This window comes from Pelophylax lessonae, assembly GCF_965119305.1.
Source record: "Pelophylax lessonae genome assembly, chromosome: 2".
NCBI classification, from domain to species: domain Eukaryota; kingdom Metazoa; phylum Chordata; class Amphibia; order Anura; family Ranidae; genus Pelophylax; species Pelophylax lessonae.
The window spans coordinates 460,379,998-460,394,241 of NC_138769.1; the positions used below are offsets into that span (position 1 = coordinate 460,379,998).

The 14,244-nt window shown below is 44.1% G+C and overlaps 1 protein-coding gene across 1 annotated transcript in view; it reads right to left on the bottom strand.

Annotated features, from left to right (window-relative positions):
* Positions 1-14,244, bottom strand: part of HERC2 (HECT and RLD domain containing E3 ubiquitin protein ligase 2) — a 308,748-nt gene that overhangs the window by 8,446 nt on the left and 286,058 nt on the right. The window contains exons 88-89 of the mRNA XM_082245322.1: positions 5,982-6,094; positions 3,439-3,629 (exon numbers count right to left, since the gene is read on the bottom strand). Coding sequence (XP_082101448.1) covers positions 3,439-3,629; positions 5,982-6,094 — 304 coding nt within the window. The remainder of the gene's footprint in view (positions 1-3,438; positions 3,630-5,981; positions 6,095-14,244) is intronic.

A 14,244-nucleotide genomic window follows, 5' to 3' on the forward strand; every position in this document is an offset into this window, starting at 1 on the left:
AAGGGGGTAAATCTTCTGCAGGTAAAGTGCTAATAAGAGCTGAAACAGTCCATTTTAAATATAGGAGTAATCGCAGACGACTGCAGACATCAACACCATCAGTAGGTGCGCTGCAAGCAGCCCCAGAAAATTAGTAAAGAAAGTGAGCTGGAGGGACGTCTGATTCTAGGCACTGGGGTCACAGTTCAATGTACTAGACATGTTGCAGCAGTGGTGCAGTAAAGCAACATATAGGTTAAAGAGGAAGTAAACTTAGCTATAAAAATCAATCTTTTAGAATATATTAAAAGGACTTACAATATTAATACATTACACATAAAATATTTAAATCAGAACCTTCTTAAAATACCTTTTTTTTTTTTTAAGTTCAATTTTTTCCTTCTTCCTGCTCTGGGCTGCGCCATGTCACCTCCTCCTTTCTGCTCCCCCTGCAGATGTCATTTCCGCCCTTACTGCATTCTTTGGCTGAAATCTCTCAGTGTAATGCAGACTCTCTGTGTTTCTGTGTCTCTGTGTGCCGTTTTTCCCTCCCCCTCCCCTTGTGTGACCTCTCTTGTTCACTCCCCCTGTGAGAGAAGGAAGCAGGAAGCTTCATAGCGTACCGTTTTTTCACACATACAGGGAGAGCAGGCATTGTTATGTTAATGAAACAGCACACAAACTGTGCCGTGAATGAATGACAAACTGGGCATGCTCCGATGATGTCATCAACTTTTACAGGAGGAATTACAGGAAGATTATACAAGTAAGCAATCTTTTACAGGCACCAAACTATTGCTTTCTATAGGCAGTTTAGAATGAGCTGAAGTGTAAATGGGGAGTTTACAACCTCTTTAAGGGTAAGAGGCAAGGCCTTAAGAATTCAGGAAACCTGGACAGCTGGTAGCAGGCGAAGGTTAGATGGCTAAAGGGGACCAAAGTCACTGTAAGTGTGTAGCAGGAACGGACCAAGATCAGAGTTCCACATGGCTCTTTGCAAGCAGTAGCAGCAGGGATATTTTTTCTGGATGCAGTATGACAGAAAAGGGATTACAGAGGATGTGCAAGATACTCCACTGAGCAGAGGACAACATTGTTCAGTCCCACAGAGTCCCTTCCCTCTTTGGAAGTAAAAACCGCTAAGTAGCTCCCAATGTTCAGCTTAATCTTAAGCCTATACACCAAGTGAGTCTTCAGAGACAGGGAAAACTCTGAGGCAATGCAGGCAGCTCTGGACCTGGAAATGGCGCTGCAACTAATGTTTACCAGAACCAAGTGTTGGTAGTGCCTCACAGTCACTTTTAGGCTATCCCTCCAACATACAGTTCTGCAGGGGCAGGGTGAAGCACTGCAAAATCCAGGCTGAGGATGACCTCCCCAAAAAGCTGCCGATTAGAAAGGGAACCTCCAGCAGCAGTTTAAAGAAAAGTATCAATTAAAAGATAAAATCTATAGAAAAAGGGGCTTGCCAAAAAAATAGGTTAGTCTTTACAGTCAGTAGAGAGATAAAGCTGTCCATCCGTCAAGAACACTAGCAAAAAGCTGATGTGTGTCCAATCCTCTTGTAGGCAGCACTATAACCCAAAGGTTTAGCACTTTGTGTATTTCCATAGACAGGAAAACATTTGACAGGCAAATGTTCATTCACACACATATACATACATATGTAGCACTGCCCCCTAGGGAGCTGCTGAGACTGGCACTTTCTTGGGTCCCCTGGGTCACCATTAGCAACTGATAGCAGATACACGGCATTAACAGTTCTAGGCTCAGACAATGAACAGTCCAGGGGATGTGTTTTTTTTTGTATTTTATTTTAGAACTTGGATGGGAGAAGGGAACTATGCACAATTAGTGAGGACAACTGACTGCTGAATGCTTCACCTTGCCACTGAAGTGAGGATAAAGAATATGGACTTGCACTCAAATTACTCTTCAGGGTCTAACTTGGAACCCCCTTTCTCACTGACTGTGTGTGTGTGTGTGTGTGTGTGCTGACCTTCTGTCCACTGACACCCTACTGGAGTGGTCCCTGTCGTGGGCAGACCCCTGGCAAGCTCCCTGGTACTCATTGACGCTGTTTTTCCTCAGGTCGCTCTGCCACTTGCTCCACTGTCAGTAACCACAGGACCTCTTGGCTCAGCACCACACTTCTGGTCCACAAGGGCAACCGCCTGTGACCACCTTCCTCAGCAACAGGAGGAGAGACGGTCGACACCCTCCTCCTGGGACCTGGCTTCCCACCCAAAGACACCCTGTCACGTGTCCGTGGCTTTTATAACATATCCTAGGATGCACTACTTTGTGCCAACCCACTGGGATTGTCATAAAAGCCTGTGTGTCACTAGCTGGGTTTCCTCCACTGTCCAACAGGCTCCCCTACTGGATACAGTGGGGACACTCCCTCAAACCAAATGAATCACACCTGGACACATGCAACAGGCCTAACTGTAAATCCTAATCCCTGATAAGCAGAAAGCATATTCCTTTAACCTGCAATTCTGCTGATAAGAAGCCAGAATCAAAACTATGCTACCTATCTAGCACATGACTAGGAGGGTGCTACACACACATACATACACATATATGTGTGTGTGTGTATATCTCAATCAAAAGAGACATACTAAATTATCAATTTAATTTCACAGACCTCACTGACAAGTTTTCATTTCAGAGAGAAGTCCAAAATAAATGAAATCACTTATTTTTTTTATTAAATGATAGAAAAGGCGGTGAGTGAACACTTTGTTTAAGAAGACAATAATGTGCTTTACATTAGTCCCATTTGTTCCCAAGCCCTTATACACAGAGCTATGTCTTTCATGTGTTGCACCTAGAACTGTAAAAAAAAAAATCAAAACATTTGCATGCAAAAGAGATAAATGGTCCTGTAATTGCAGTTCAGTAGATCGCTGGAGCATGAAATAATTATGAAGACTTTTCACAACCTTTTGTGCTAAAATAAAAAATCTAGCATTTCTGAGGGAATGGATTTGCGATTATGGTCTTAAGAAGGTAATGCTGTTGCTGAAAAGAGTGCATATAAAAGTCTAGTTCCATTAAGGTCAAGAATCTTGGTGTACAGCCACAAGTACTCATCACCTTCTATGGAACTCCTACATGTTCTGTTCCTTGCAAGTACAACATAGACTGTATTCTTAAGCAGGATGAAGGAGCCATTTTTTGTTTGGTTACCTAAATGTCTATTCCTCCATGACTATTGAACTTTTCTGGGAGACTGCACTCTGATGAACTGGTATTATAATTACATTTTGGACTCTCCAATTCCTGCTCTTTTGGTGTTCACATCATACACTAGACCTCTTCATATTGGCAGAATGTGATAGACAGTGTACAGTTTAAAGATGAGAGATCCATCTTTGTACTATTTTTAACATATAATGCAACAGTCTATCATTTACCAATGTTTGTTAATTATGAATATTGTAAGATACGTACCTGTAGCTGATTGCAAGCCTTACATATTCTGCTCGATTGTCAAGTGTAATGTGTGTGTGCTTGGAGCTCAGTTGGATATCTTGACCACTTGCATTTGGCACTGTAAAGGGAAGAATCATAGCCTCGAACTCCTCAGAGGTGGCCTCATTGTCCCTTATGTACATAAGTCCAGGTATAAAGTCCTTATCCACCTTAAAACATGGGAACATCATTTAGAAAAACACGTATATAAAAACTCAGGGATTAAAAACAAAGTTCACTAGTATTGCTGTTAACCTTTAAAGGTGTTCAGATATTGTGAACTGTATCTAATTGAATGTCAATATGATCCTCTTTAGAGCCCATTCAGACTAGTGCGACACGACTTTGGGGGGACGACCTGTGAAGTCGCGTGCACCGCTGTGCGGCGCGACTTGCAGAGACTTCACATAATGGAAGCCTATGCAAGTCGCTCCGAGGTCGCCCCAAAGTAGTACAGGACCCTTTTTCTAAGTCGGAGCGACTTGTGTCGCTCCTATTAGAACGGGTCCTGTACTAATCAATGGACCGCGACATAGCGCAACTTGTCAGGCTGACAAGTCGCCTGACAAGTCGCGCTAATGTGAATGGACTCTTACAGTATTCAAGTAAAGGACCATTAATCCAAATAAATCATGAATGAACTGCTTTTTTTCAGTTCTCTACTTTGCATTTAAATGTCCAAATAACCCTAAGCATTATGCTTACCACACACCTAAAAGGGCCAATGACAGGATCTGATCACCCAAATATCCCGTACATGTGGCCAGAAAGACTTTAAAATATTGGCAATTGCCTCAATGAAAATGACGGGACTAATCTATCAGTCCATCCTCAAATGTGTTGCTTACCATCAACCTCTTCTGCAGCTTTTATGTGTGAGTATTAGACGAGATGGAAATTTTCTCAGCTATGTCACTGATGGGGAAGGAGGGATGGAAGCCCACTCTATACAAAACTGGATAAAAGGTTTTGACCGTAGAAACTAATAACATCAATTCATCTTGTGCAGGTTTTATTTCATAACTTAAAATCTGATTGGTTGCAAACAGACTACTGCACTTAAAAATTGGCACCCTACCTGAGCCTGTTAGCTTCATTTTTGAACGACCAACCAATTCCAATACCTGATGGAATCTACCCCTTTAATGCACACACACTAATTACAAGAAAACAGATCACAGGTGAGGATGGTTACCTTTAATAGCCATTCAAACCCCTTTGTGTCAACTTGTGTGCATGTTATCAGGCCAAAACCACCAGGTTATGTAAATTTTTTATCAGGGTCATTTAGGTAGTTTCTGTTATCATGATTTAAAAATAGTAAACACAATTGATTGATAATAAATGGCTTCAGCCAAACACTAACCATGAGTGAAAGAAAAGTTTTTGTGTTATCATTCATGTTCTCTGAAAAATAGGTGAATCTTCACACCACCCCCCACATCATACATCCTTTACTCCTCCTCCTCATTTCCTTCCCTCCCTTTGCTCCTATCTCTTGCTCCTCTGCTTTATCCTAGTAATCAGCTTCCCCCTTCTCAATTAGGATCAAGTTAACTAAACCCTTACCTATATACCCCAGATAAGAAGGGCTGACCCCTCCCCACTGGATAACAATGCCTTTATACAGACGCCTTTAAAGTATATTATGGGACTCAAGATATCTTACTTTCTCTACCACTGTATATCTGACCCTTTTACAGGTTTGATCCGTGTTATTCATTATGCATTTTTTCCTGTTGACCATTTGAAGTAGTCCCATATTCACATGCTTTAACTATGTCTCTTTGATTGTCAATTATTCACTTTCTAACCTACTGTTATTACGAAACTGTTGAAGGACGCATACTGCATGCATATTGCTGTTTCTTTCGTTCTCTTTTCAACTAAACGTTATTAGAAAAAAAATGTAATTTGGAAAAAAAAAAAAAAAAGAATTGGTATCTTCTACTGAATAAAATCGGTTTGTGCAATATTAGAGAATTCTGACAGAGACAAGAGTGCTTTATTGTGAGTTAAGCAAAACCTACATGGTTCAGTTGCATTAGGTCTCATGTTGCCACCCCTGCACAGCAATATTTTACTGTATAAATAAGAGCTTATCTTCTAATATTAGAGTTATCTAGTATAGAGTTATCTAGTAGAAGGTAATCATATTTAAATGGACTTGTTCTGTAGAGTGTCAGCAAGAAACCCCAGCATTTATATTTAAAAACCACAGGTCAACTTACTCCAACCATCGTGGAATTTGTAAATGTCAATTGTACAAGAGCAGGATGGGAGATGTGAAAGTTGCCATCTTGTCAGAGCTGTATGACCCAATTGTTTGTCAGGAAGTCTACATTGGAATCAATCAACACTTATGCAGGCTTCCTGACACATCCCAACCCCCTCATCCTGCTCTTAGATACTTCAAAACATGTTCATCGATACAGAATAAGTCTAGTTGGAGAGCGACTAACTACTTTTAGATATACCACTACCTGGATAAATGATAACTCACAGACATGTAAAGGAATTACCTCACTGAGGTCTGCAATTGTCAGATTCATGCCTGCTAGCTGCTTCCATACCGGTTCAGCCAGATTAAGACTTAGCGGACTCCCTGTTCGAATTGCAATTCCTAGAAGCACACCTAGAATGTAAAAAGGACACATAATTTAATGGTGGATAAGCCACTCAAGTTTAAGCAGCTTAAGATTTCCCCATAACAAAACATTGTAATCAGTCATCTATAGTGATGTATTTTTGATAATCACAAACGTTTCCTCAAACACAAACCAATACTAGGGAGGAGGAAAAGGAAGATTAAACAGACAACTATTCTGCATTATATCATTCTTTCTTGAATGTGTCCTACAGAGTAGCAGACCAAAACGGGTCCAAGCTTCACAAGGTTCCCTCTGCTGTAACACAGATCATCATAAAAGGTATGTAGGAGAAGGTGAAAGGGTGCCAGCTTCTGCTGGGCTTGTGCGTCTGGAAAGAAATAAAAACTACCGGGAAATCAACTGATGTAACCCTGTAAGGACATTTTCTCCTACTAGTAAACAAAATGCATACACAAAACAATTGAGCCTGACTAAAATCATACAAGGCCCTAAATGTAAAGTGTGTGACTACATGCTTTATAAAACTTTGGACACAGGAAAAGAAAAAGTTTATTTGTGGTTGAGAAAACAAAATCTGACACGCTGTAAATGAGATCCAAAGTATACTAGTATTTGGGATGTTCGGTAACTATGGAAACAAATTATATTAATTTTAAATTAAAATAGCCCAATTTCTTTCAATTCCCCTGCCCCCCCCCCCCCCCAATATCTAAGTCGATCACCAACACTCATACGACTCAGGCGACTTCTGAAGACGTTACGTAGTGATGAAACCTGTCAAATTGGAATGCAGGGAACCATTGGCGAAGCTGCTGTGGGGAGAGGACACTGGAGAGCAGCCTGACACCCCCGGTCTATGAGAGACCACTAAGCGATTTTTTTACTTCTCTCTGTTACACAACAAGAGGGTCAACTCAATTTGGCGAGTGGGGACCTATATCACACACGTGGTGAATTGGTGGCACTAAAGTGGATTTTGTAACTGAAGAAAGCACTAAAGTAGATTTTGTAACTGAAGAAAGCACAAGGCACTTTATCACGTTGAAGAATTGTCTATTGTATATCACATTTTTTTGTGACCGAGCACTTCTAATATTTTTTTTTATTATCTGTAATTATGGTTTCTATTTGAATATTTGCACATTACATAAATGGATTTTTGTAAAATCTTACCGTAAAATCCTTTTCTCTTAGCTCATTGACAGACGTAGTCCTCGGTGATACAGCACCTTCGGGTTATGTTGCCTCCACAGGAGCAGGACTAGACAGGAAATTAAAAAGCTCTGGCCACACCCTAGGGGCAGTCCCAGAGGGTATATCCTCTCTCTCTCTGCCTCAGCAAATCAGTTACGTGAAAAAGCAGTCTTTAGAGATTTTAACCCAACCCAACTCAAAAAACAGAGGGGCGGGGACTACGTCTGTCAATGAGCTAAGAGAAAAGGATTTTACGGTAAGATTTTACAAAAATCCATTTTTCTCTAGCGCTCATTGACAGACGTAGTCCTCGGTGATACAGCACCTTCGGGACGTCCCAGAGCAGTATCACAAATGAGGGGTGGGAAAATGAAAATCAAATCCCAATCTAGAAGGCCCAACCGGTGCCAACTAGAAGTTTACAATGCTCATCCTTAATGATGAGACTCAACAAAAAAAGAGAAAAAATTTTTTTTTTTTTCCAAACAGAAAAAACCCTCGAGGTAGACCACCTGCAAAACCTTGCGGCCAAATGAGGCATCCGCCGATGCCGTCACATCAATTTTATAGAATTTTGTAAAGGTATGTACCGACGACCAGGTGGCCGCCTTACATACCTGGACCACTGACGCCTGATGGCGAAAGGCCCAGGAAGTACTGAGCGCTCGAGTGGAGTGCGCCCTAACAGGGAACGGAGGACTCTGACCCTTAATAGAATAAGCCTGTACCACCGTCTGTCTAATCCATTTGGCAATGGTCGCGGCAGATGCAGGCAAACCCTTTCTGGGGCCATCCGTGATCACAAAAAGTGAATCCGTCTTACGGAATGATTCCGTAGCTTTCAGGTATACCCTGATTGCCCGAACCACATCTAAGGAATGCAACGCATGTTCCCGATGATGCTTGGGCTGAGGACACAAGGAAGGTAGTACAATATCTTCATTCAGATGAAAATCTGAAACCACCTTAGGAAGAAAAGATGGCTTAGGATAAAGTACTACCTTATCCCTATGAATCACTAGGTATGGGGACTGGCATGATAATGCAGCCAGTTCTGACACCCTGCGAGCAGAAGTAATAGCCACCAAGAAGGCCACCTTCTGGGATAAAGTAAGCAAGGGAATCTCCCTGATGTTTTCAAAGGGAGGTTTCTGTAGAACCGACAAAACCAAATTAAGATCCCAGGGCGGTAAGGGCGCGCGGACTGGTGGAGCCAGGTGCCGCACCCCCTGGATGAAATTCCGCACCAAGGACTTGGTAGCTAAAGGCTTCTGAAAGAAGATTGCTAATGCTGAAACTTGACCCTTGATGGTGCTCAAGGCTAGCTTCTGCTCAACCCCTTGTTGCAAAAAGGCCAATATTCGAGTCACCGAATAGGTACGTGGAGGAAATCCTAAAGATTCGCACCACGCAATATAAGTCTTCCATGTGTGATAATAGACCTTGCTGGAAGTCGCTTTCCTTGCTTTGATAAGGGTAGGAATGACTGAAGTAGACAAACCTCTGTCCTTCAGTACTTGGGTCTCAATGGCCAGGCCATTAAAACCAGCGACTGTAAAGCATGATGGTAAATTGGTCCTTGAGACCACAGACACTCCCTGAGACGAAGTTCCCACGGAACGTCTGCGACTAGCATGTCCAAGTCGGCCAGGCCGGCTTGAGGAGGCCAGCCTAGAATTTCTAGGACCACTGGCGCTGATAGAATCTGAACCAGGCGTCCCTAGAGGTATCTGGCCCCGACCATCCGAGAAAGTCTGGTCGTTTTCTGTTCCCACACATTTATCAGATACCTGATTGTTATCAGGAAGGGTGATCTTTTCTGGTTGAACCTCAGGGACCGAAGTCACCCGACTAGAGGCTACTTGGCCTATCTGGTCAACCAGATCCGATTCCTGTGAGGTATAGGGACTAATCTTAGGAAAAGGTAAAGGAAAAGATCTATTCAGGGAACGGTAACTACCGCTTCCTGTAGTACTTAAATGTTGGAAGGGAAGAATCGCACCGGTAGTAGTGGTTGATGCTCGATCTAATGTCCTGAATACCGGTGAAAACGTCCCCCCACCCTGAAACCGGGTGGGGGCGCACCTTCAGGCTGTGTACTCCTTTGCTTCGGGTTTGGCTGGGTTGGTCCTCTGCTTGTCCGACCAGCCCTTCTTGAACCCTCCTGGAGGAGTCTTGCCTTTCCCGCTTGTACCAGCCGGGCGCCCTTTATGGGCGGTAAAGAAAGGTCCTCGCTTGTTGCGAGGTCCCTTAGCTTTAGCAGCCTGTGGCAAAAAAGTGCTCTTGCCCCCAGTGGCATCCTTAATGATTTCATCTAGGTTGGCCCCAAATAGACGATTCCCCTGAAAAGGGAGATTTGTCAAGGTCTTTTTGGAACCTAGGTCAGCTGACCAGCATTTTAACCACAGCACACGTCTGAGGATGACCGCTGACATAGATGCATGCCCTAATAAGGGAGTAGTGTCCAAGGCTGCGTCACAGATAAACTGTAGCCCTTGTATAATCTGTTCCATCAAATCAGATGTCTCCTGGGGAATATCTTTTCCCCTAAGGTCTTGGCGTACCATTCTCGCCCATTCCGTAAGTGTCTGGGATACTAGACCAATAACAATTACTGGTCTAAATGCTGACCCTATCAGAGAGAAGATGGTGCGGGACTCTGCTTCCATCTTTCGATCCACCGGATCCTTAAAGGACGAAGTGTCCTCCACTGGGATAACCGTGGCTTTATTCAGCCTGGAAATAGGTGGATCCACCACTGGTGGTACCGTCCATTTCTTAATGATGGATTCCTCAAACGGATAGCGTCTAGCAATACGCTTGGAAATAGTAAAAGGTACGTTTAGAATGCTCCCATTCTCCTTTAATCTGATTACCGAAACACTTGGGTACAGGAAAAACCTTCACCGTTTTGATGGGCTTGTTAGTACCAAAAGGAATCTCTGTTTCAGTTGCCTCTGCCGGTAAAGCCTCAAGTTTTAAGGTTTCCTGCACTGCCACAACTAGTGCGTCCACCAATGCTTCTTCCTGAATTATAGCGGGAGAAGAAACGTCCTCCTCACTGTCTGAGGGGGCTTTACCTGAGACAACAGCCCTTGCAGAGGAACCTGCAACTGCAGTGACCATCTCTGAATCTGAGTCAGAGGTGTCCGATAGTATAGGGGTAGGCGGGGGTCGCTTCCTTGACCCCCGTCCCTGACAGGCCGCCTCCACCCGAGCCACCATAGACTCCAAAATTGCTGTAAATGACTCTACACTCTGTGCACCGGCGGGTCCCGTGGCCCCCTCGAGGGAAACAGGTGGGGGAATATGTGTGGCAGGGTCCATGATAATTCCAGTCACTTCCTGGATAATATAATTCAAAAATAAAAAACTTTTTTTTTTTTTTTTTTTCAGACCCCCAGCGCCACAAAAAGCCCCTTAGTGTTACCTGCTAGGGATCCCTATCGATCGAGAGAGAGAGAGATAGACCCCCAGGCTCACCACTTGATGCTCAGAGTTTAACTGCAACAGGTTACAGCGCTGTCTTGACAAACAGGAAGTCTTTTGGCTGGCTGCCCAGGAAGAAAGGAGGCGGCTCCGCCCCTCTGCACGCCTTCCGGCGCCTCCCCTAGCTCCACGAGGTGTTTGGATCACCTCAAACATGGCCGCCCCCATGCTGGAGACACGAGGCTACGCCAAAATGGCGGCTCGTGCGATCCAGCAAAAAAAATGGCGGCGGCCTGTACTGAATAGCGGTGTGCTGCAGAGCACACAACACTCTCTCTGCATGGGGATTTGGCGTGGTTGGCGGTACCGGCCCTGGCGGACCGCATGGCCATTCGGGAGGCCTGCTAATAGCTGGAGATCTGATTAGGAAGGCAGTCTACATGTCCGTGGCTTCTGACTGGTAGGTAGCTTATATTTATCACCGTAAGATTCCCAGAATGCCACTGATTACAATCTTTTTAACATGTATACAATTAGATTGTTAGCTCCCAAACCAAGCCTCCTGGCTTTTTGCACATAAAATCACACTCAAAGTAGGAGGATCTGTGTCATTTATAGGATAGAGAGGGACTCTATCTTACCATACAGAGAGGGGGGCCCGCGTTCACCACAAGACCCGTCAGGGGAAAAGGGGGAACATACTACTCACCATACCGGAACCAGGCGGGCACCAACTCCTGACAGTACCCCTCTCCACCGGGGCGGGAGGGCTGTCGACCGATATGGACGCCGTGACTCATGGTCTTTGGCGTTTCAGCGAGACGTTTAACTCGCGGGGTCAGTCCTTTAATGGGACTTTGTCGCGGCCGACCCAGCGCGGAGCTATGGCCTGCACGCGCTCGTAGGCTGAACTGGGGTGACCACCGGATCTCAACATCCAGCCCGTCGCCCAGTTCAGCTTTCTTGCTTGAAGATCTCACAGGAACACTGGAGAAAAAGATGAATTTGCACAGACATACCATCAAGGAACATAAAGAAGATAGTTTCTGCACACCTGTGGGACATCATTTTTCACAACCGGACCACACTATAGAAGACCTCAATGTTTTAGTTCTTAAAGGGAATTTCAGAACTATCCAGGAAAGGAAGACTTTTGAATTAAGAATGATACTTCTTTTTGACACAAACAGCTTAAATTTAGATATGGGTTTCCTTACTCATTATCCCACAATTTTACGACCCCCAATGTGACTATCCCCCCCCCCCCCCCACCTTCAGCTCTCCCTCTGTCTTATCTCACTAACTATGCTAGTTTTATTAACATTGCCAGTTAAATTTGTTTATGTTTGTTTGGTTTTCTCTTTTTTTTTTTCCTTTGGCTTAGAGATTGTGTTTTTTTAACATTTTGTGAATCACTACTGCTTGGACCTTGAAGGGGACATACCCTGAAAGCTTGTCCTGAAAAATTGTATGTTAGTGCAAATAAAAAAAGTATCACGGACCATACTCAATTGTCTCTATCACAAATCCAAAAATCCATTTCTCTGATGTTGATTGATGTACACAGCTCCTGATTCTTCTTAACCATTGGGTTATACTGCCCTCTACAGGAGTAGGACACTAGGTAGAAAAAGCCTGACTACGCCTATGGGCAGTCCCAGGGGGTATACTCCCACTCTCAACTATAGGCACCCAATTTTGTTACAAGCAGTGTCAGAAGAAAGCCAACTCCACAGAGGTGTGGGTGCTGTGTCCGTCAATGAACATCAGAGAAATGGATTTTACAATGAGTCAAAAATCCCATTTTCTCGTTCGTTCACTGACGGGACACAGCTCCTGATTCTTCTTAACCATCGGGACGTCCCAAAGCAGTGTTAAACATGAAGGGCAGAAATTCCCAAGACTAAACATAGCCAACCAGGTAACAAAGCTCAACCATAAACAACTGGAGCTCACCTGGTAAAAAAACAATACACCCTCAAAGAGGGCCAGGTCCTCTAAAAAGCAGCCTGCAAAACCTTGCAGCCAAAAGAAGCATCCATAAATGCCAACACATACACTTTATAAAACTTTGAGAAAGTGTGCACAGACGACCAGGTGGCTGCCTTGCAAACCTGCATCACTGATGCCTGAAGACGGAAGGCCCAGGAGGCACTAAGTGCCCAAGTAGAGTGTGTCTTAACAGGGAAAGGAGGAACTTGACTCCTAATTAAATAGGCCTGAATCACTGTCTGCCTGATCCATCTGGAAATGGTCACAGCAGAAGCGGACAACCGTTTCCAATGTCCATCCGTGAGTACAAATAGTGAGTGACTTCCTAAAAGACTCCGTAGCTGCCAGCAGGGCCGCTGATAGGGCAGTACAACCGGCCCTGTTGTACCGGGCCCGGCCCCCATCAGCTACACAGTGGGGCCCGGACACATGACAGTTCGTTACTGCATTTTTTAAAAAAATTGCTTTCTAAACTCCTCTCCTGCTTCTTCTTGCCTATGGAGGTGTGTTATATAATTTTCCTGGGCCCCATCAGGTCTTCAGAGGGGCCCAGGAGGTGAGCGCAGTGGAGGGACTATTTCTTTATTTTCGGGGTGCATGTACATCTCGCCGCCCCACTATTCAAATAGTCCCGGCCGGCGGAGTGATAATACAATTCTCCGTTCGGCTCTCGGCTGCTGTCCTGCCAAGATGTGAAGAAGTTGAGCGGCTGACAGGGAGAAGCAGGAAGAGAGTGCGGCTGCAATGGACACAGTGAGTGAAGAATAGTGCATAGAATCCTCACTGTGTCCTATTATATCACAGCACAGCAGGTTATCATTAGCAGCACAAAAAGTTGGGGCTGCCTCTATCATGTCTCTGTGTCACACGGTGTTGGGTGCTGACTTTGTCAACTTATGGCTGTTGGCTGTACTGAGTTTTACAGACTGTAACAGAGCACAGCCATAACAAATTCAGCACCCAACAGCCATGTGACACAGAGCCATGATAGAGCCCCTGCTTTTTGTGCTGCCTGTGTGATTATCATAATGCTGATGATCATAGGACACAGTGAGATGCTACTTTACACTTCAGTTGGGGGAGCAGTAAACATGTGCAGTGGAGCTGCATTTTTACTGCCCCCCAAACCAATCCCCTCTAACTGCTTCCCATCCAGCTACATACTGTACCAGTACGTCACTGGATTGGAAGGGTGATATCTTGGTCATTACTACAGCAATGATCGAGATATCATTTTTTTTTTTTTAGCCTCAGTGATTCTGCACACAGTAAAAGTAATCCTAGTGGCTAAGAAGTCACTGGATTACTTTGGAATGAAATAAAAAACGCCATAGCGTAAAACCACAAACAAATAGATGTAACACCCCAAGTGATGGGAATATCAGAAAGGTGCTGTAGTAGTGATAGTAAAGAACATAAACACCTCCAATCCTGTGAATATACTCCTTACCAGAGTAATAGAAAAATGTTGCAGAACAAATAGTGTAAAGGACCTCCCCCAATAGGACTGCAGCTTACCAAAAGGAAAATAAATAGAGCACAAAGATCCCAATCGTGT